This window comes from Gymnodraco acuticeps, unplaced genomic scaffold (genome assembly GCF_902827175.1).
Source record: "Gymnodraco acuticeps unplaced genomic scaffold, fGymAcu1.1, whole genome shotgun sequence".
In the NCBI taxonomy this organism is placed as follows: Eukaryota; Metazoa; Chordata; class Actinopteri; order Perciformes; family Bathydraconidae; genus Gymnodraco; species Gymnodraco acuticeps.
The window spans coordinates 1701658-1726000 of NW_022991064.1; the positions used below are offsets into that span (position 1 = coordinate 1701658).

General features: G+C 39.9%; 1 protein-coding gene across 1 annotated transcript; it reads right to left on the minus strand.

Moving 5' to 3' along the window:
• Nucleotides 1–2160: 2160 nt before the first annotated feature.
• On the minus strand, nucleotides 2161–12659 carry tent5bb (terminal nucleotidyltransferase 5Bb). The gene is made up of 2 exons (XM_034236657.1): nucleotides 12206–12659; nucleotides 2161–3816 (listed from the first exon to the last, which is right to left on the minus strand). The coding sequence occupies exons 1-2, from the start codon at nucleotides 12371–12373 to the stop codon at nucleotides 2794–2796; spliced, it is 1191 nt and encodes a 396-aa protein (XP_034092548.1). The 5' UTR covers nucleotides 12374–12659; the 3' UTR covers nucleotides 2161–2793.
• Between the last annotated feature and the right edge of the window lie 11684 nt (nucleotides 12660–24343).

Sequence of the window (24343 nt, forward strand, 5' to 3'; positions counted from 1 at the left end):
ATCTGTTTGGTGTTTGGAGCCAAACACTTCAGAGACACGTTTTGTATATATCTGAGACCTATAATATATTAATGAAAAATAGTATAATAGGGGACCTTTAAAGCCGACTGCGTACATTTTAGTTTGAGAGGACTCAGCTGCCCATAGCATCACATCTGAGGGGGTTTTCTATAACAATCTCCCAAGGCAGCCAATATACCCAGATAGTGAGCTGAGAGCTGACAGAAATTAAACGCTTGTTACACTGGAGACCGCTTTTGGCTCTAAGGTCATCCTGACCCTTCCCTTTATCCCCCAGGTGGGATCTGTCACAACTAAAGAAGACATTCCTATAATCTAATCATCCGGCGTGCAAAGCTAACATATCCCAAAACAACATTCACACTGCGATCGCCAGACAGAGATTACTTGAAGGGAAAAAGTGATACCGGGGACCTTTTGAGCTCTAAAGCGTCTGTGATGGATGTTGAACCTCAGCGTGGCCCACCCACACAGGAGGGGGTGAGGAGCTCAAGCTGCTGAGAGCCGGTGCACACGGTGGAACAGTTTGAACCACAGAGGCAGATTTATCTGTGGTATTTGTCCAGGAAAAACCCTGCAACTTAAATCTAAGTTGCATGATTTAGAAAACACCTCTTGAAGGAACTGTCTTGGTGTAAAAACAAATTAACCTTTGTGTCGTGAAGCCTCCATCAAGGTAATTTGCTTTACAACCCTAAACAGCTGAATGCTAATGTAAGCTTGCTAGCATGCTCCCAACCTCAATTGCTTAATATTTAATGGTCTTAGTTTGCAATGCTACCCTGCTAACACAAAGTGCAGGTTTATGGTCCTTGACCACCCTTTTGACACCATAATGGCGCTCATTTGATTTTTATAAATGTGTTCCTGTGGGGCATTAATATCTGTGCCAAATGTAATGCCAAGCAGTCGAATAGTTATTGAGAAATGTCACTCAGAATTACAAATATCAACCTCATGGTGGGGGGATCACCACATTCATTATGATTATTTAGGATTTATTATGAATATTCGTACCAGATTGTGAGCACATACATCATGGAGAAGATGTATAATAATATGTAACATATTTAAACGGATAAGTAACTATTCAGGTTCATCTTATGGGGACCATGAATGTCCGTACAAAAGTCCTTCCTTTAATCCTAGAACTAGAATAAAGAACGCTAGCATGGCTAAAGACTTTAAGAAAAGTTTCATGGAGATAATCTTCTAACCTTCAAAACATTACCAACTTCCTGTATAATTGATATCATAGCTCTCTGGTTGATTCTTGAGGTCTGGCCACCAGGCGCAGAAATCACTGAGTTGTTAAAGACAAGTTCTGTCTCAGTCGTGACTTTAATTTGTGTTTCCGCCCCGGGCCGTCCTATTTATCCCTCAGTGTTTCTGTAGCAGCCTGGAGAAAAGTCTGACAGCTAATCCAGGGAGGAACATTTCCCCAGTTATTTCTCGCCTTTAATTACTTTGACGGATGCTTTCCTTCCAAATGAACTTTTATAAAGAAATCAGCGAGAGCTTAGCTAATGTGTTCCAGCGTTGGGAATACTCCACTGAAAGCTAAAGTGAGCAGGTGTGCCATTTCATGCTCTACTACATTTCAAGAAGTAGTCCCTCATGCAAAAGTAATTAAGACAAAATGTCTTAACGTGAGGATGAAATACTAAGCTTTAGTCATCCAGGAAATGAAGTGCTGGAATGCACCATTGCATTTGCTCAGCTGCCCCCCTGAGCTCAACTCATCCAAGACAAGCAACAGCGAGCTCCCCTTTCTCGAAGCCAAGGAAACCCCTTGTCGGATGCACAAGTGGAAGGAAATGGCTAATGTATAGGCTGGGGGCTCAAGGGATTCCATTTCTGGGAAAAGGGGGGGCGATACAGAGCTTGAACAAGTGAGTGTTTGTGTCAAGGCCGTGAGCGTCTGGCTGATAGAGAACAGACAACACACTGAGGAGTTGTGTGCGATCAAGACAGATAGTGAAAGATAGACGAAGGGAGATCTTTAGAAACAGAAACCGAGATGCCGAGAATAGAGGCACATCTAGTTTGAGTCAACTGGTGCATAGTTAGACAGTTTGTCCTTATCTTCCCTCTGTGAAGTTCTTAGAAAGGCTCAAAGAAAGACAAATGAACCACATCTTTCCATTTTAGATTTTTTTTAATGATTTAAAAACAAATACCCTGACCTTGGATATAGAAATGTAAAATATCCTGCATGAAAAAAGTTTCAAAAACAGTTCTTACAGAGCAAATACAATAAAGACAGTTGGTCAGTTTCAGGCACTTGGATCCATGTTTGTCATGCTACACAAGAAAAGTATTTCTTTGGTCCTTTCCCTTTCAATCAGGTCAGCTGAAACCACAGACAGAACAAAAAGCTTTCTGGTTTCGTACAAATTATATACATTTCATTAAAAGACCCAATGCAAGTCTCTATCAGACAACAATCAGAACTGGCAAAGTTCCTCCGTCACAGAACAGCCCTTTTTTTCCACCTTGGTTATAAAAAGATAACAGAATAAAAATGGTAATGGCTCGAATTGGATTCCAAATGTTTAACAGCATTGTGAATCAACATAACTTAGTGGAATGATTTTGATATAATATTTGGCAAACAAAAAGTAAATGAATTCCTTTTTGTCCATGATGGGCCCGCAACCAAAAATAGCCACATTGCTAATGAGCCACAGAGCTCTCGTGTGAATGCTCAGCGTACATCAACGTAAAGTTAAAATGGGAAGCTTGCTTAAATCACACCCTAAAAGTCATTGCTCAACTGCAAGGAAGCCATGTTCGATAAGAGTTGCACGTAAGCATGGGTGACTGGACCTGTGCCACGTAATAATTGCTGAAGTTGACGTCTCTGACATAGGGGGCAGGCTGGTAGTAGCAGGTGATGTTGGACAGAGCGGGGATTGCTATCTGTTCGGCCATTACACGCAAAGCCAGCGCGGAAATGAGTGCCAGCGTCTGTCGGCGCTCGTGGCCCATCAGACACACGGTGCTCTCGTCCACCACGCGCCGCAGCGTCACCAGGCACTCGTAGCGCTTGTGCTCCATGCCAACGAAGTGGTTCTGCAGATAGCCCTCCAGTTTGCGCTGCTGCACGCATATGTCTGGGAAGTCGATGAAGAAGCGTGAGCACATGTAGCGCTGCATCTGTTTCATCTGAGTCTCGGAGTCCGGTCTGAAGCCACGCGTCAGCAGGTGGCAGTACTTCAGCAGCCCGCCGCCTCGGATCTCTTCTGGGCTGCGGGTGGCAATAGTCCTGGAGTAAAGGTGACCCAGAGCCTCATCAAAGTCTCCGTACATGCTCTCGCCCTGCACCGTCGGGTGGAAGGTCTCGGACATGGCCGTCTCCGAGCAGCGGTCAAAGAGCAGCAGCGAGTCCAACGTGATCTGGAAGGAGTCGACGCTGAATTCAAACTGCCTTCTCAGGGAGTCCACGAACTTCAGCTCCACGTTCTTGCCGGAGTTGTTGGACAGCGAGATGAGGCTCCAGCGGTCCGTGTCGTTGCAAACTTTCACCAGTTTCTGCACGTAAGCTTCCTTCAGGGCGAGGGCTGTGATTCGCTCCCTGCACACGCCTTCTGGCAAGAAATCCACCAGGCAGTCAAGCACCACGTCCTTCACCACCCGGAAGGTTTTGTCATCAGTCAGCTTCAGGCCAAAGATCAGGTCCAGGTCTTTGTAGCCGAGGCCGTTGTCCTCGTGCAGCACGTGGCTGGCTGCTGAGCCGTTCAGCTTAACGTCACGAACCCCAACGCCTCGCTCCTCCAATCGAGCCCTGACCACCTGAAACACAGACAGAGAGGGAAAACTCAGCGATGGATATCCATAAAAAGACAAGAATCACAAGTAGCTGAAAGCAGAATGATTACATTACATGTTACTTGTTAGACGCTTGTATCCAAAGCGACATACTCAATACTGTGGACAATCCCCACAGGGACACAACGACATGCTGACTGCAGTGGGGTTTGACCCTGTGACCCCCTGATCCCAACACCAACGCACTAACCCACTGCGCCACACGCCTCCCCCTTATGAGTCATGAACACACTGCTAACTTTATTGCGAAAGTTCAAGTCAATGCACTTTCGTGGAAATGTAATTCCTGAAATTTGCTGGTAGAACAAACGATAGAGAACATTAAAGATCTAAAAAACGAAATGAAGTTACAACTTCAAAAGTGTGTTATCAATAAATATGTATAAGGAAGTATTTACACTCGTCTTTAGGAAAGATAAACCATTTATCTGTCAGGAGGAGCGAGTGAATGATTCCCGGCAGGCTTTCAGTATCTTGCTTTCAGACAGTTTGATAACAAAGCATCTAACTTAGCTAATCCTTGAGTGACAATTCCCTACACTGCTCAGTACACCACAAAAGAGCTGCATATCTGATTTAGCGCACTTATCTCTGCATATGAGGTAAAAGCAACATCAGCACGACAGAGATAAGCTGTGGAAAATTGCAAGTCATTGCTTGTCTGCTGCAGGAGACTTTAAACATAAAGAAATACAATTTCAGCTGTGAGCTTTTAAACGTGTGCCCTATGACAAAATTGAGACAAGGTGATGCATTTGTAACATAAACACTCTTTGGCAAAGGTTTAACACGTTATTGGAACACACTCTACGATGCACTGATGCAATGCTTGGGAAAACGTTTGAGCTACAGACAGCTGAAATGTTTATGCTTCCTGTCTGTCGCATCATTCATAAGACACTAAGAAGAGAAAAACATCGTAAGGCCAAATCTGAAGAAATCCAAAGCACAGCTGTGGGTTATGAAACTCTTACTTAGCCATAGGGATATGTTATTGTGCTACCAGCTATCAATGTACTCAGCAGGGTAATCCTATTAGAATGTATTTTAGACCCTAAGATTTGAAAATGCAAGGTGTAAACTTAATCCGACAAATCCCTTTTTAATAACGCTTCAACACTTGGCTGCTACAAAGGGAAAGCCTTGTGCCAATTGTAATGCAACACTAAAATGTCTTCATAAAACACTCACACACGAAATGTCCCTTATAGGCCTACGTCTGTTTCCGGTTATTTTTATTTTGAAATTCAGTCCCTGACAGACGCCAAAAAAGCCAGAGATTATGGAATTAAACAAATAAATAAAAACAAGGATAATTGTGTGTTATTGGTGAGTAAATAACAGTGTGTTATTTTGAAAAGAATAACAAATTAGAAGGAAAAAAAGATTTTAAAAAATACAGATTTCAGTATTCTGAGGCTCTGAGCCCCATTTATTTTCCTCACAGACGACAAAAAAAGTCCGAAATTATACGATTTAAAATAAAAACAATAATCGTGGCTTGATATTGAGTAAGAACATGTTTTTATGAACCTCACAGCTTCTGGTCTTCCAAGACCCGTCCGGACAAAAAGACGTGCTGCAGGCACGAAATATACTACTACTAGAAATACATTGCTTTTAAAATCGTTCTGTGACACGAAAAAAAGGGGGAAATCGTGTTGGTGAACACGAATCAATAGATTAAATGTCGTGACTATAACACGAAATGCCGTGAGACTGGGTTGAAATATTTTCCGCCTCACCTAAACTTTAGTAATCTCTTACATTTCCTCATTTTTTCACAAACATTGGTGGGTAGAAGCCAAGTGTCTCCAAGGTGAGGTTACACTGTTAGAGGAAGTTCAACTGTGCACTTGTTGCACTTACTGCAAAGCTCACATCAACACCATCTCATGTAATCCAAACACAAGCATAAATGTGGATTTAGAATAATGTGCTAAAACGAGTGCCTGCAGAGAAACTGTGCTAACTGAACGCTAGCTCACATTAGCTGGAAATGCTGCAAAAATACAAACATTCACACAACTCTCTTCCAAAGACAACTTAACAGGTGTTGGAAGGCATATGTTCTCATTTAAACTAAGCCATGCTAGCTGCTTACCCTACAATTGTATGCTAACACAGGCTAGGCCAAAACACCCTATTCCTGTCCTGTACTTAACACAAAAACATTAACTGAGTTTCAATCTTCTCATCTCACAAGCAAATTTGTGTATTTACCAAAATATACAAATAACATTCTACAGTTGTGTTAGAAAAGAAAAGGACTTAAGTGCAAATGAACTCCAAATCCAATGAAAACATTTGAGTTTAGCTGGACAAAAGTGCAGAAAGGTGGATTGTTTTCGCCTATGCAGCAAGGGATATACTCAAAGCAGTATTTGGTCTGACCTCACACTTAAAACAGTTGGTCTGAGTTAACAGCACGCCATAATCTGGCCATCTGGGGGTCTCTTAAAGGGGAGTATGAGGAAACCCAGCTCACATCCCCCATCCTTCAGCACTCATTAAACAGGCCGGTTCATTTCCCACATCATGCAGCAGCACCTGGCGAGCCGGGCTGAAGGGGGAGACACTTCCGCTGACGTTTTAGTCAAATAAATCTTGTAAAATGAGCCGCAAACACACCAGACTGTCTGGTGTTGACAACGCCTTGGCGACACATAGCAGTCTGTCCACTTTCCTTCTCCATTCTCAATAGTTTCCTTGAGTAGTTCATTTAAGCTGCGGCCTGGATGTGTTTTTATTATGGCAGTTTGAAATGACCCAGCCATTTACCAGCCCAAAGACTCATAGGACGCCAATAAGAGCTCTCAGTGAGTCAGAAGATCCCTCCGCCAAGGACACAGAGACGGAGAATAAGGAATTATGAGTCCCTGACCTTTCTTTTTATAACTAAACTAACCAGAGCCAGCCAGTCATACAGGAGCTCTACAGGCAGACAGTGGGTTTTTCTGAGATTTAAAAAGCCTCCTTAAATTCCAATGGGTTATATGGGAAGTTCTAGTCATTTAATTGCTAGCGGTAATAGCAATTGTAGATATCAAGGGCTTTTTGAGTAGTTATAAGTCCAAACCAACATAATCACATTTTAATTTTGACTTATCACAGTCATAATTAAAGAAGTCGACAATCCATTCCTAGAGGTGGAAATATTCATCATTGTGGATCAATGTAGCTTGAATTTCTCAACTGTTACCGTTGACTTCTATTCAAACTGAATTACAGATAACTATACTATATATATGAACCAATGTTGATGTGTTATGACTCAAAGTCCGCATATGCATTATTTATCATCACACTTCTTGTAAAAGATATCTAAAATTCATCTCTCATTAGTCAAGATGTTAAATATTTATATCAACAATTGATTATTTTAGAGTTTTAATCTTCATAGTGGATTTTGGGAACAACATTTTCTCTAAATAATAAAATTATGGGTTTCATTATTCCAAGTCCACACATCCATAAGGTCATGTGGACTATTTATTTCTCAAGAGTGTAAATGTCCATCGTAGATATCTGTAAATAAATGACTTCCCAACTTTGACCATTGACTTGATCAAAAAATCTATAGTTCAGCTTTGACTGGTTATAATTCAAAGCTGACACATCAATATTGTAAGTTTGACTAGTTGCAGTTCCAATGGTAATATGATACGTCAAAATAGTTTTTACAGATATCTTAAAATATCATTAAAATGTGTCAATCACTACTATTCAGCCATACTGATTGAATGTCAAAAGGTCTCACAATTTGGAGGTAACTTCCCCTTTTTTCTCAGACCAGAGTGAGGCTGAAACGTGATGCTGTTACTCCTCCATGTGATGTTTTCAGCGAAGGATCTGCTTCAAGGGTTCACAGATATTTGAATGTCTTTAAATTAGTTGTATTAGATCCTGGAGCCAGCCGTGTAAGATAAAAACCTGTGGCAGTGAAAGCTATGGTATGAAAAGTCATCCTTATTTCCTGTAACTGTGATAGCCTTGTGATTAAATAGTAAAAACAAGCTATTCACTATCTTGCTTTACGCCCATGCAGCCAAAATGAAAATAACTTTAACTATATCACACATTGGAAAGTACAGTGTAGTAAAATCTGTGTCTGTAACAGTAGATTTTATCCTACAAAATTCAACTTGCACACAACCAAAATGTTTAAAGGTCAACTCCCTCTAATTTACTTACTGACGTCTAATTACCTCCTCCACGGAAATGATGTCTATTTTATGCTTGGATGGTTGGTTGGTTTGTTTGTTTGTCAGCAGGAAAAAACTACTGGCCTAATTTTAATTAAACTTGGTGTAAGGGTGTAGCTTTTGCTCTCCAAGTGGCCATACTGAACCATTTAAATGTAATGTTGTATTGGTCTTATACATTTCATATATTAACCATATAGATAGATCATAAATACCCATTGTTTTAAGGTTTCATAACTAAACTCACTAGGATTTGGCGATGTACAGTATATACACCCAAAATCACCCAAAAAACCGGATGTACACAACAATTGGCCTATCGAAGTTCTATCGGTTCAATGATCCAGCCTTAAACTAAACCACTAGTGCTGATCCACAAAAATCTCAGAGAAAAATTGACTTGGTTTCCTGAATTGTTACTATTTTGAAAATGTGCTAAAGTATGAGCGGCGATAAGCCATTTTGCCAAAATGATCCAACTTCATCAATGGTCCAACCAGTCAAAGAGATTCCATTAGTTCCACCGACACTGTTTAATTTATGAGAAGCATTCAAATGTACAAAAATGATAACTTGCGATCAAACTGCCAACTATTTTGTTTTACTACCCAGCAGTCTAAACTGAGCATTGGCTCCTCGGGGGAGCTTTGGGAGCATGTGGTGTCTTCATGTTCAGTCTCAACAATAGCGCAGTGAGGAGTTGGTTTACAGTCTCCTCACTTTCCACAGTGATAGGCCGTCAACCTGACCCTCCGTGTTATTACAGGCACTAATCCACCATTCTGACTCAAATCTCCGCTGTCCACCGGGAAAGTGGAGAACTTTCTTCCAGTAGCTAAAACAATTTAGTTTGAATATGATAGCCTGCAGAGGAGGAATTAGAGACGACCCCTCCTGGTGGCCTCCATATCTCATCCCACACACACAAACCCACTGAACAGGTGACGTAACACACACACACACACCAGGTATCTGCGTTTGTCATCATGTGGTGGAAGAAGTACTATGAATATAAGCAATAATAATAATAATATATTTTATTTCTATAGCGCTTTTCTTGAACCCAAAGACGTTTTACATTTGGGAGGGAGGGTAGACAAACAAAACAAAGCCAAAAAGAAACAAAACAAAACAGAAAAGCAGTCAGGAGGAAGTTGATTGAGAGGGGGGGGGGGGGGCTTATGGATAAGTACTCAAGATCCATTTCAAAATGTTTTTCTACAATGTGGCTTTACGACTTTGAGTAAAGTAACTTGTTTGATGAGTATTTGAGTATTTCTACACTATGGTATTACTACTTGAGTAAATCTTAGTACTTCCTCCATCGCTGCTGTGACTTTTTGACATTAAATGGAGTACAGAGGTGTCAGTAACAGTACAATTCTCCTCCACAGCTCCCGTGCTTTATCTTTAGCATTATCCCGTGGCTCACTCACATGCAGACCACAAACAGATGTTATTTAAATGTGGCTCTCAGACAAACCTACTATTTAGTGTGTGTGTGTGTGTGTGTGTGTGTGTGTGTGTGTGTGTGTGTGTGTGTGTGTGTGTGTGTGTGTGTGTGTGCCCTCTGTCACCTTCCCCCCAGTTTGTGACAAAAGGAGCCCCTCAGGTACAGACAGCTCTGTCTGCTGCGTTGTCTGAAAATAAAAAGACATTATAAAAGCGCAGACTGGTGGTTTCGCATGTTTAAGCGTGAATCAAGAATGCCTCACATTACTGTCAACCATTTTCCAAAACATATCATAGTGGTTAGGATCAGTGAATGTGTTTTTCCTTCCTCACAGGCAGCCATCGGTTTCCCCTCATGGCCCATATGGTATGAAAATCAACGTGCAGAGGCTTGAAAGCAGCCTGACAAACTCCATGACAGATAACATGCCGTCTGCTTTTGTGTCTGTCAAAAAAAGAAATCTATGCATTGTGATGCACTGCAGACTTTTCAGATTACTTTATATTTACAGGTGCCTTGTGATTACGCATTTTGTTATGCTACAATTTTTCGTTTACCTACAGCCTTCTCTTATTAGCAAATGCACTATATTTTACTTTAACTTCTTATTGTTATATACATATTTGAATTACATTTGAGATTTGTATTGTGCATTCATAAGGATTGAATAATCTAAATCTAAAGTATTAAAGAGGCCCTATTCTGCTTTTTGGGATTTCCCTCTCTTGTAGTGTGTTATATAGGTTTGTGACATCACTACGTAACACTTGAGCTTCTATTGGCTAGGGCTCCAACATGTTGTACGTGATAGGCTAAGGGGCGGGACATCTCTAAGCGGTTGGCCAATCACAATAGAGAGGGCCAGCTAACCAATCAGAGCAGACTGGGCTCTGATTTCAGATGGAGGGTGAATCATAATGAAGGCAGCCATGCTGAAACTGACTAGGTTATTGTAGTTTGTTCAATTTAAATCAATATATCACACGTAATTATATCAACTTTCAAACAAGAAACATGTTTTCTTAAGTTTATAATCCCCAGGCTGTGCAGAAAACAAATGTTGGATTACCTTAATGTGTGTCTTTGGACTTAAATGAAAGCCTCATTCAACATGCTGCAATGTAAGCACTTAAACAGGACTGGAAACTGGTTTATGACAGGAAATGTAACAAATCTTTGGGGTCTTTTGGGCTTAAGGAAAGACATTAGCTTGATGATAGGGGGCCCCTTTAATTATAGACGTCCCTGAAATGTTTTGTGTGTGAGGGTCTGTCCTCCCCACAGAAAGTATGAATCATTGTGGTGAAAATGTGAACCTAGATTACAGGAAAATACATGTAAATGTCCAGTAAAAGCCAATATGTTCCTTAATGTTTCATACTGTCATTATCTCTCGCTCATTTTCACTCCAGCTGTGAATAGAAAAATGACTTCAGGAGCATTAGTTAGTGAGCTAGTGGAAAAGAGCAGTCATGGCGTTAGATCATCCCCACTGTTATGTCTGCATGAAATGTAGGGATTAAATATATTTTAATAAACTCTGCCACTAATCCACAAATGTAAAAAAGAAAATGGAAATATATATGTCAATACACAAGAGAGACGCAAGAGGGTGTTAATTATAGAGCAACAAGTGGATTTACTGGAGTTTTTCATGTATACATGTAGTAAAATTGTTTTCTAGAAGTCAAGCAAAATCACGTTTTGTATAGTATCTTATATCATAACCATAGAGATCATAACACACATTTACACTCAAAATTAAACTTCAGTATGCCAGGAAAAATAGAAAGAAATATAATATAGTCTACTAAATCCAGCATTATATTACAATCTTATATCTCTTGGCATAGTAGGAGAAGAGTAGAGAAGGGCTGATTTAATAAATGTGCATTTTTTCTCGCAAAGAAATTGATTTCATGCCAAGTTTTTATTCCCTTACTCCACCACTGGTGACATCTATATTTTATATGTGTTATATTAAACTTAATATGATGTAAACCAAGGCAAATTCCTCGTATGTGATAACCTACTTGGCAATCAACCTAATTCTGATATTTGTTATAATAAACGTATTATGAGGCAGCTGGAAATGATAAGAACAACTACAGTTAGTTTAGAAAACTAATAAAATTGGCGTTATTTCTTGCCCAAAAAGTCACGTTTCCCTACGTTTTTATTCCCCTACTCCCCCACTAGACCAAAAATATTTTATATTTGTGATTATAAACTTGTTATGAGGCAGCTAAAGGTAATAAAACACTACATTAAGTACATAAAACTAAGAAAAGTGCATTATTTATTGCAAAAATAAAACATGTTCTTCCCAGTTTTCATTCCCCTACTCCACCACTAGTGACAACCATATCTTATATGTGTTCAAATAAACTTATATCACACCTATTATTGTTTGAATATAACATATTCTGTATACTGAATCCAGCATTATATTAGAAGTCCATCCAGGGAGTAGCATAGTACAAGAAGTGTATGATACATTTTAGGGCTGATTTAACTTAAAGGGTTACTTCTTGCAAAAAAAGACACGTTGTATTCCCCTACTCCACCAAAAGTGACAACCTTGAGACTTTATTTTATATTTGTTATATTAAACGTATTGGTTATGCAACAAGTCATGTTATACCCCAATCCGCCACTAGTGACAACCATATTTTGTATTTGCTGGAGGTCTCACCTGGACGATGTGCCGGGGCTGCACGGACAGAGTGGGGAAGTTCCCGCGGCCGTGGATCGGGATGCTCTCCCCCAGGATGGAATCCAACCGCCGCACCTGATCCCAGGACAGCACGCTGACCCTCGGATTCAGCTCCGGGGCATCACCGGAGGAATCACCGGAGGACATGGTACAGGAATAACGGGAGCTCCACAGAGTGTATAAACGAGAATAAAAGACAATCCCCCCTACTGATGATCCGGTGATGTGAGGATAAACTGCGCGTAAAGCTGGGAAATAAAAACTCCTCTTGTGTTTTCAAAGATCTCCAAAAGTGATGTGAGAGTTTTGTGGATTCTCGGACATCTCCAAACTTCCAGTGAGTTCCGTTGAGTTTGCAAGTGTGTGTCTGTGTGTGTGTGTCTGCACCAACTGCACTGACTCTCTCTGTGAACACACACCGGCTTTTTACCCAGATCCGGATCCAGAGGAGCCTTCCTATTGGCTGCTCATAGATTTATTGAAGGCTTCTAGAAGACTACAGTCAGCCTACACACACACATTCGAGCACACACACATTCTTCCCATGCGTCAGATGATAGGTTCAAGGAGTTTAGGAAATATGGTAATTACTAGTTAAGGGGTGCAGTTCTCTTTAACTATGTACTGAGGATGGTTGCATAGTCTAGTAGAGCTATTTAAAGTGTGTTTGTGTAAACACAGCAGGAAAGTTAAGTCTGCTTTAAAATACTTGTATGTAGGCTACACACAGCCTACTGTATAACAAACAAATGTGACTTTTTTTTAACAAATTATAAATTAATTTCAGTTTTTTTATGTAAAATATATATGTGTTATATTATTTATTCAACACATTTAATAAACAAACAAAGGAGAGAAAAAAATAGCGACTAAAGTGAAATAAAATCCATTAAATATGGCATAAATTCAATTATTATATTAATTGCAGTAGCAACTTAAGTAAAGGTTAATTTACAAATAAGAAGTCATAGCGACTAAATACATTATATGAATACATTTTAATAGAGACTAAAGAGAAATAAAATCCAATAAATATGGCATAAATAAAATTAATAAATTAATCGGTATAGCGTCTTAAGTGAAATAACAATTTTTTTATATATTCCTATCACGCAGTAGCAGAATTTACGTAATTTTTGACATATTCTGCTCAAAACTACTTGTTTGATGTCTGTTTGTTGTGTCTGGGCCTTAAGGGATGGTACAATGTACACTAGGCTAAAGGAGATAAGGGAGGAAGGCTGCATGGAAGCTCATCTCCTAATTTGGTTCTAACTGCTTCCTGAACAAAAACAAGTTTGGTTTGAGCTGTTGTTTGGATAAAAGTACATGAACTGTTCCCACGCATTTTAGCAAAAGGCCTTGGAGTTGCAAAAGGACTTTTGACTCCTGGATGAAGGATTGATTACAAAACGCTACAGAATAGTTCTTAGGTCTTAAAAATGCCACCTAGAAGTCGTTTTAATTTTAGAAAGACCGTTCTTTTAGGTTTTTGCAACTTAGCTTATCATTAAGAGAACTCAAACCAACTCTTATCATGGATTAGCTCCTTCCAGGTCTTTTCAATCAGTCAGTTAATTCCTGCAGTGCAAAAAAGACGAATAAACGGCATATCTGTACGAAATGTCATGGCAGACTCATTCAACCAAACAAAGGACCAACATTGGTCAATAAATAACACGATTTCTTCTGTCAGCAGGTCAAATATGTCCCCAAAAAATGACCCTGACATCTGTTTCTACAATATGTCAAACCTCACTGATTTGGAAAGTCTTTTTTGGCTTGTGATTGATTTTTTGAGGGACTGTATTTTTCCGTCCAACCATCCAGGAAATCATAAGAAGTTTTTCATAGCATTTCAAAAACAGGTGTTTTTCCACAAGGGGTTAAATCGCTTTCATCTACTAAAGCTTTGAATCAGAACAGAAAATCAGAGGAGTAATGGAAGGAGCTTTCGAAGGCCTGATTAGTGTTTTTTAAAGAGAAAAATAATGTAATGATAACTTAAAACAAAAGGTCCAAATGGAGCGACATTTTTCCCTGGATGTCGTGTTTTACAGAGATATACCCGTTTTAAAGATATCCGGGATTATCTTCTGACCGCCTCATATGTCAGGCTGATCATATTATACTGCACCGTGCGTCATTGTTCAATTTAGAAAATAACAGTGTGTTTCTTTTGTAAAGGTCATTGAGAGAAGCCTATATAGGAAAGGAGTGCAGAATAACAACCTGCAAAACAACAAAAATATGGTCATCATTTGCATTTTAATTCGTGTGACGGTGACTTACCTGTCGCTCCTGGCGTACGGTGCGCAAAAAACAAATCAAAATGTTCCCTACTGTGTCACAATATAAGTCCATACAATATCAGGGTCTCAATCTAAATATAGCTGTGTTTAACCCAGGTTGTTCTTTTATAAAATGATTACAGTAATTAAAAAGGCTTCACTGCGTCTGAGGGCAAAACCATTTCATTATGTGGACTGTTCATTAATATGAGAAGGAAGGGAACTTTGAAATAACTTTATTTATGATTATGGTGTGTTGCAGACTGTGTGAAAGCAAAATATTGACCTAAACTGTATCCTTACTTTTACTGATGAAGCAACAAGTGAAACCAGACCCTCTTGAGATTCAAAAATAACACAGGAATTTAGCAATAATGCAAATTACACAAATTACAGCCGGAAATAATAACATAATGTCATGTAGTTCACATGTGTCTTGTTTATTTTATATGAATTTAAAGGCCTTTCACACCATTTCCCACAAGCCTCAGACCTTCACTTGCTAAATGTCACAACATAAGGCCATGACATATTCCTAATGTGTGTAGATTTCAGATTTTAGACTAGTGTTTGTGTAACCAGAACATAACTCCTTGAACAATTAATTAGATTACTTTAAAAGGGTGCAATTATGCATGTATGGCAGGACCATTTTTTATTTAATAACACCTGAGAGGGGCATTTTTACTAGCAAGCTCATTTATTTCACACTGTATATCAGTGTTTCCCTCAGGAATTTATGAGGGTTTTATGGGGGGGGACCTCAGACCCTCTTGGGGGGTCCAGGGCCACGCTCCACCGGAAGAAAGTGTAAAGGTAAATGCATCAAGCTGGTGCACCTTGAGAGCAAAATTAAGAAGCTACCTTTATGAAAAATGGTGCGCCCTTGTTAAAATGTGTAATTGTCAACACATTCGTTTTATAGAATAATGAAGCAAGCACCAAGGGAAGCAACGAGGGGTTTCCGGAGCTCATATAATATAGGATTTTGTAACTCATTAAGCGTATTAATTATGAAACAACAAGCCGTTTTTGTTCCAAACTAGCTCAAATTAAACTATCAAAAGTTTGGGGGGTGCAACAGCTCACGCCAGCTTGCTTTAAAGGGGACATATCATGCACAGGTTCTGTTTCATACTCATATTATATGATAATATACAATCATTTTCCTCAATATTTGAATCCTCAGGCATTAAACAATTTCTCGTGACGTTTAAAACGAGAAGTTGTTGGGAGCTAAAGGGAGCTAACGTAAGTTAATAGAACAGCGGGTAGCAAGAGTGTCAGGTCGACAGCTCTCTTTACAAGCTCTGCAGAGTGAGGAGACGAGCTTTAACATGATTGGATGCCTTGTCATTAAACAAATATATGTGATTGTACTTTGCCTTATCTCATTGGTATTTCTCCTGCAAAGCGACATGTTAATGACTCATATATCAGACAGCCTTTTTTATTTAAACAACCAGTACGAGAACCATGTGTTTTCAGGCGGTAATGTTTCCCATCATGCTCGTAGCACGACTCGTAATCACCTCCTTCAGTGTTATGACATGAGGCTGATTTAGAGCCGTGGGGTAGGGAGGGAACGGGTCACAAATCCAACGCAAATACGGTGCAATTTCCAGGAAACAGCAGCGAGAGTTAATGTAATATTTACAATGTGATCATATCAGTGAGGCTGCCCTATAGTTTCTATGCTGACATGCACACAGACTGTAACGTAAGAGGGGTTGTAAATGTAAATAACAGAGGGTCAGTTACAGATAAGTGAGGAAAAGTCTACGCTTTCAACTCTTATACGATTAAGACCAGTTATGTTGGTGTGTGTGACGAGAAGAGATGGAGCTGTTAAATTCTTCTGAGTTATTCTGGTAATGGACTCCTTATGATGGTAATTTTCTCAATAGTGCTGAAATCCTGTTTGGCAGGGCAGTGGAAATGGACTCGCTAATATAAATGTTACGTGGCAAATCAGACTGAATGTCAACGTCCTAATAGTTGGAATCAGCCTGACAAGATAAGTAGATCTGATGCATCACATTTAACAAAAGGCGGGTTTGAAATGTCACAGTTTAACCTGTCAACAGTGTGTGTGTGTGTTTTCTCGAGACATTAACACCTTCTTTCTTTGCAAGGGAGACATCCAGTGTAAGTGATAAAAGAAAAGGCCCTACAGTATATGCAGTTACATAAGAGTGACGCTCTAACTTCCTTTGTTGCCATTGTTAAAATGCTACAAAGAGATCTCTAAGCATGCACCTGTCATTGTGTCACAGGTTGTTTTAACAGCTGTGACCTGTGAAGTTTTTTTTTAATCATAATGGCACATTCACTGCACCCAGATTGCATATTTGTGGTATTGTTTTGGCGGTCACAGTGACTGCTGTGTACGAGTTGTGTTAACAACAAGTTAAAACAGGAACAAAATGTGCCCTTCAAGTTATATCCAACATTTATTGCTCTGTGTTGATTTGGTTTCGTTGGTTTATCTGATGGGATCAGATCAGTTTAAAATGTCAACATGTCAACATGCCAACGTTTACGCATATGCACGTAACAGTAAACAGAGATATTACAAAAATACAGTATACTTGTAGAAACGACAAAATGCATTAATAATAATAATAAGCATACATTACAGAAAGCAAACCTTCAACAATGATGTCTTAAATAAATGTGTTCCAACATGGAAATTAATACCAGAAAACATTGTCTGTTTCTAAATGTGGCCTTTGCAGCGTCAATGCAAACTAGATGTCTAATTATTTTCTAAATAGTATTTGTAAAGTCCGTTGATACGTTTCCATTCAGTTGTTCCTTACATCAAGTTTTAAACCAACAAAAATGTCCTACTCCATCACGGCCCGTCCACACAGCAGCGTGCGTTGACGCTTGGAGGTGGGCGTATCTGAAGCTTGGGGATTTTTTGCGAGCAACGCGACCAACAACCAATCACATGAATCTCCCGCCCCCGACGTACAAAGCAATAGCAATGTTAAAACGAAGTAAACTGGATATAAACTCCCCAAACAGGCGAAAACCTACCAGTTTCACCCACTGTCTCTGCCACCTCCCTCCATGCCTCGCTCCTCCGGTTTGTATCCCGGTAGATGAACAGAGACTGATCATACAGCACCGGGTGATTCACTACCGCTATAATGAATTTTCCCTCCATTTTTGGAATATGAAGAAATGACCTGCGTAGTCTCTCCCAGCATACACGCGGTTTGATTGGTTAGCGCTTGTACTGGCAGATTTGCATAAACGGGATTTCATTGGCTGACGCCTCCGTCGAGGCGTCAAAAGTTGAACATTGCTCAACTTTTGAAGCCAGCAACGCCAGCAACGCTCCACGTCGCTTCCCAAAATGCAGTTCGGCTAAAAGTGACGTCACCCCATTCAAAGTGAATGGGCAGAAGCGTTGGAAGCTTCAACGCACGCCGCTGTGTGGACGGGCCGTCAGTTCTTCACTTTTACGAGATCCACTGTTAGTCCTTAGTTACTAGATACTGCTCATCTCAATTTAAAAACCCATAATCCCAAAAAGGATGTCGGTGGAAAGAAGCATACTTCTTCATGACAATTTTCTTTAGTTTTGGTTAACATGTTATCCTCCCATGGAAACCTGGCTCATTTGGGTGTTCTAACTTTCAACTTGACTGCTTTAGTTCGCTTTCATCGCTCCAAATGTGTCATTTTTAGACAGACGTATACAAAAAAGTTGAACACTTAGCTGTTTAAGAGCAATACTATTTTTTTGTAAGATAGTAGAGACCAAAAACAGAGCGAAAAATGTGTGATATTGGACCTGGTGTTCAATAAAAGACAGGGCAAATGCATTTACTGTAGGAAGCACATTCAAGTACAAAAGAAACATTAAGTGCTTCACAAGAAACCTCCTCAAATCTTTCAGTAATTTGACTTAAATGTAGATGTTAATCACAATCAACGTAATATCGTTTGGGTTTAGAAATAATTCAAGATGGCAGAAGATGGTATCTTTTCAGCTTGAACTGTTAAAAGTTATGATTTTATTATTTGGTTTTACTGCAAAGAAGATACAGGTAAAAGAAAAGCTGGGTACATATTTTGCATTGGTGTTGTAATGCAACCAGGTTAGTGCATGTTTCACGGTGGTTTTCTCCAATTACGCAATTAAGCTTCAACTAAAAGTGAAGAAGAGTGGTGTTTATCCTCATCACCGAATAGATAAAGTCATGCAAGAACCTTTTGAGGTGATTTCTTCTACTTTATTATACCCAGATGAAATTATATACCTACCAAAAGCAAACTGTATGGGGCGTCTGAGAATCTCATCACGCACGTATCAAGTAAATCACATTATTGCATTGCATTGCACAAGTATGAAATCAAATTAATTAAAAAAGTACCAGCCCCCACTTCACTCCACATGATCAGTGGAGATCAAACCGTGCTTTATGAGGTGTAATGGCAGTTAAAACTAATGAACACTCCATTGGGGGTTAAGACATTTCCATTAAACAACCAATAGCTTTCGTCAAACGTAACGTAACGCCTGGAGGCTGATCCCTGCACATCTGCATCTGATCCTTTGAAGCAGCAGAAGCACCGCTGGTCCATCTCCAGGGGACGAGATGTGGCTTGTGTCGGTACTTTTTTAATACTCTATATAACATAAAAACACCTCCTATGGTTTGACATTGGATCCTCCTGTGGTGTTTGGTTATTGTAGCTACTGGCCTTTGGGGACTTTCTATAAGATTACAATCTCCATTCACAGGGGTTTAGTTGTTCATATCGGCACGTGCAGCGATGTATTCATTTCCAGGGTATGGATGCAATTACGATAGGACAGGATAACATTTTACTGTTAGATCAAGCGAGAAATTGCTCTTGAGTCACAGCAGTTCCATTTGCAACATTAAAGACAAGAAACAAGAAGCCTTTAACATAACATTGAAGACATTTTTGAGGACATATTTTGTTCATTCTCAGGTTCATATCAGTATGTAGTGTCTCTACTTTAAAGAGTCCTCTCCTGCTGAGGTTCAGGTGTATATCAGTATGTAGTGTCTCTACTGTGACATGTCTCCCTGCTTTAATGTTCAAAAAGCTCTTTATTTTTCTCATCCTGCCTGTGCTGCAGCAAATCTGTTCACCCTCTGTCTGAAACCAGAGCCCAGTCTGCTCTGATTGGTTAGCTGGCCGGCTCTGTGGTGATTTGTCAATCTGCTTAGAGATGTCCTGCCCCTTAGCCTATCACGTACAATGTGTTGGAGCGCTGGCCACTAGAAGAGTAAGTGTTACATAATGATGTCACTATGTTCCAGATGTAAACAGCAGTAGGTTGAAGTCTTTGCGATGCGTTTAACTGAGAACCAAGAAGAAACAAACACAGTAGTCTTGTTTTTGATGTTGGCTTGGTGTGACGGGGCCTTAAGACTCCCAGTTCAGCAGCATAGCCCTCCAATAATGTTTCCCATTAGCTGTGAGGCACATCCAGAGGCTTACCTGAGCGTCAGGCCCCCTACCTGGCTCCCCCTCTCCTCGCGGGGAGAACAAAGGCCTTGTGATTCTCGTTACACACTGAAGATTAAGCGCAGATGTGAGGCAGTTTACGCTCGGCCCAAAACCCTCTTTTACAACCACATAAATGTATCAGAGTCCATTCGTTTGATGTTCGCGGAGAGCCGTATACGTCACAAGATTGACAAGGTGAGGGTCTTTGAAGTCTTGCTGTGATGATCCAGGTATTTTTAAAAGGCTATCGGATGAAATCACTGCCGCCACACCTAGATAAAGTCTGTGCAAAACGTTTTTCTAGCTAGCAGTCCAGCTAACTTGGCCTGTTTTGAATCAGTTCTTCAATTAGGAGAAGCTGCAGCTAAACACACGTGTGCTCACATGTATGCTTGTGAGACATGTGTGATCTATGCATGTAATCAACTGTGGAAAATGCATTAACCCTGAAAATACAGTAGATGTGATAAATGTGTGCAATCAGACAGTCTGGAGATGAGCAGACACATTATTGGTTTGATTAAACTTCACCTTGGGCAATAGCTGCAACAATATCCCTTTGTGTAGTTTTACATATGGAAAGTAACTTAATGACATAGCAGGGGTGGTCTTCACATTTAGTACACTCTCATAAACCTTGAAGGCAGATGATATGAACCACGGCTACACACTGTGTTGGTAGCGTGGAGAGCGAATGGAAAAAATGACGGGAAATCTGGAGTAAAGTCCTCCAGAAGTGACATGGGGTCCTTCTATAGGGTTGTGTAATGGAGAAAATAGCCTTTTTTTATGCTCTAGATTAAATTCCTTTTGAATCAAATTAGTAAATGTGGACGTTTTTTGTCAGCATATCAAATTTGCGTTTAAAAAAAGTCTTAAAATATCACTTTTTTACCTCTTAGCTGAGGTGAGGATTTGGTGTCCCCAAGAAAGCAAATTTGGACACATTGAAACATGTTTAGAAAATAAATGTGACGTTAACTTTCACTGAGACCGCGTTTTCTCTGGCAGATCAAAACTTCCTCAAATGACTGCAAAAAATGTCATATTCCCATTCAGTTTCCTACTTTTTTTCAGAAGCCTGTGATTTTTCTGACTTGATCAGCAGCAGAAAAGGGAGTTTGAGTTAGAGGAATGACTACTTCCATTCTTGCAAGGATAAATAAATACATGTATTCTGATATTGAAACTCATGCAGGCGACGAGTGAGATTTTTCTAACATACTCTCGTCCAGTTTTTCTATAAATGTCCGATGATTCACAGTCATTTTACAGTTGAGACATTTTAAGTACAACTGTTGCTGGCTAAAGTTTTGGCGAGTTAAAAACTATATTTATGGTTGGGGCGCGGCTATGGTTATGCTCAGGAAACTAAAACAAGTTTGGCTAAGGTTAGGCCATGGCTTTGGATGGTGACACAACATAGCCTTTAGGTATGAATTTAAACTTGACTCACAGTGTGTTCTGGGTAAAAGTCATGAATTAAAGCACAATGCATCTTCCCATCCAACACAACACCCTTACTGTACTCTCTGCTTCCTCAGTGTTGGACTACTTCTTTTATTTTAGGAAACATTTTTAGTCAAATGCATTCTTTTTTAAATTGTACAACATTTCTTCAGGTTGTTTTTGAAGTTTTGGTTTAAAATAATGTGCAATGAAAAACGTCTGCCCTTTTTTCTCCATTCCCACCAAACTGTGCAAATGTGATGAGCTTTGTTTTTAACAGAAAGGACCATTAAATGGAAATGACAATAACCATTAACTAATTCATTGATAACGCTTTTAAAAGCATGATTTCTTTTTTTTAAATCTAGCTGTTCTCGTCCTGTTAAATAGCAGGATTTGAAAAGTTAAATGTGTTCATTATAATCGTGACCATTGTGTAAAGTTCCCCCTGCTTTTCTTCAGCTCGTATTGGCTTTTTCTACCTCATGTATTTCTTGACTTGAATGTAGTCAAATGTGGATAAGGAGCGGAGAGCCCTTTGATTATATTTTCCCACTGGGTTATTTCTACTCGCACAACACGGCTCATTGACAGCACAGTCCTTTGCCGTATTATAGGCCTCTTATTTTCTGGTTTTTGGTTTGAAGCCTTCATGATGGCCAGCAACCTCCCAAGGTCAAAACCGTGCTCAGCATTATGTCCGTCCTCCTCCAGAGTGCAATCATTTTCTGCACCCACGCCTCCAGAGCTCCAAGAGAAAAGCTCATGACCTCCGGAGATATCACAATAATTTGTCTACTTATATGAATTTCTGGAAAATGACACGAAATTGCTCCACAATGACAAAAAAAGAACTCAAAATAACTATGAAGACACTCAAAAGGACCACAAAATCACTTCAAATGACCACAAAGAGATAAAAACCACAAAGCACCAAGACTCACAGCTACTATAGAAGCTACACAAAATTACCAAAAAAGGACTCAAAAAGACCACAGAAAGACTCCAAATGACTACAAATGGATATGAAATCACTAAAAAAGACACAACGTGGCTTCAAAGCGTCACTACATGACCACAAACGGGCATGAAATGACCACGAAGAGAAACAAAACCACAGAGAAATGCTCTTTATGACTACAAAGACACAAAAAAACTCCAATGAGATTGAAAGCTACAATTTTAGATGCAGATATCGATATTATTAACTCAAGAAAATCGGTTAAAGCCTGAGAAATAAACCCCTCATTACTATTCAATTGAACACATTTTCAGATAGAAATACTGAAGTGCTTTTAACTCAAGATGACTGGTGATAATGTGCTGAAAGCTTCTTTTTTTATATGGTTCCAAGAAACTGCACAAGCATCCTCTCACATCTCAGCAGAAATCTATTAATGCTGTGAAAGTCGAGCGGCTCCATGTGATTTCTCACCGCAGGAAATAAAAGCTCCTTTCTCACCTGCAGCCCTCCATTCATTCTGCAGGGTTTCCCGTGGCGGACCCCACACAGTCGGTGGTGAGGAGGGTGAGGCCATGCCAGCCCTCGCTGTAAAAACTGCCCACAGTTTACACTAATTGTACCACAAAAAACCTGACACTGTAATTCTGTCACACTGCAAGAGGCCGGGTTTTAAAAGTCGGAGAAAAAGGAGAGAAACGTTGCACCTGGACCTGAAATTCGAATTTAGAAACAGCCTTTTTCTCGCTCATCTATTACTTACAGTCACTTTAATAAATACTTTGGCAGCACTTTGGCTCGACCAAAAATCGTTTATAAATGTGCTATATAAATAAAACTTGATTTGATTTGATACTTTCTCCAGCTCAACATGTGGCCTCCAGGTGCTTCATCACAATTTACCTCAGACAGCTGGAGTCAGACAGCTGGAGTCAGACAGCTTCTGAATATCAACCAGGGCAGAAAATATAACGCGTATCGGCTTTTAAAAGAGGATAAAATCAAGGTGTAATGGAATAAATCAAGTAACCGAAATATGAATAACTCGAAATATTCTCCAGCATCTGAATTTTCAAGAGTGGAGTCTGGATCATATACAGTGAAATACAAAATGTACTTGGGGAAGCATCTGTTTGAGGTGTTGACTGAAATACGCAGTAATCAGCGTTTTCATGCTTGATTTAAAAGGTTATAGTTTAAACACCTGGTCAAACAGGAAGTGCTAAGGGTTCTGCTGGGGTTTGACAGAGCAGACAGGAAGTGTCCTGCCAACATCAACAAAACCATCTACAATGTAATTGACTTTAATTTAAAAGGCGACTTCTGTATTCTGTCAACCTGACCCAATGTTCCCAATGTTTTTTACCATCTAATCATTTCCCTCATCTCAAGCCAATGGTTTTTGAACGTGTTCGTGGTTAAAGGCCTACAATAAGATCTGTTCTTAGCACAAGCTGAAGAGATTTTAATATTTTGTACAACATAAAATACATCAGAAAATACCCCACTGGTGACTTTAAAAACAGCGGTTGCTAACAAGTGTCTAAATGAGACGACTAGACGTCATCACACCCAGCATTAGCCGCCTTTAGCTTAGCGGTGGTGACGTGAAGTCATGTGACCGAGATGTCGTTCCTTTATAGCCCAACATTAGCCGCCTTTAGCTTAGCGGTGGTGACGTGAAGTCATGTGACCGAGATTGCGTTCCTTTATAGCCCAACATTAGCCTCCTTTAGCTTAGCGGTGGTGACGTGAAGTCATGGGATCGTGCTGTAGTTCCTTTATAGCCCAACATTAGCCGCCTTTAGCTTAGCGGTGGTGACGTGAAGTCATGTGACCGAGATGTCGTTCCTTTATAGCCCAACATTAGCCTCCTTTAGCTTAGCGGTGGTGACGTGAAGTCATGGGACCGTG

Bases quoted from the DNA above. Each gene is read 5' to 3' on its own strand.
- tent5bb (XM_034236657.1), bottom strand. From the start codon at position 12,373: ATGTCCTCCGGTGATTCCTCCGGTGATGCCCCGGAGCTGAATCCGAGG. The intron at 3,817-12,205 runs GTGAGACCTCCA...TCTGTGTTTCAG, and splicing joins AGCCCCGGCACATCGTCCAG to GTGGTCAGGGCTCGATTGGA.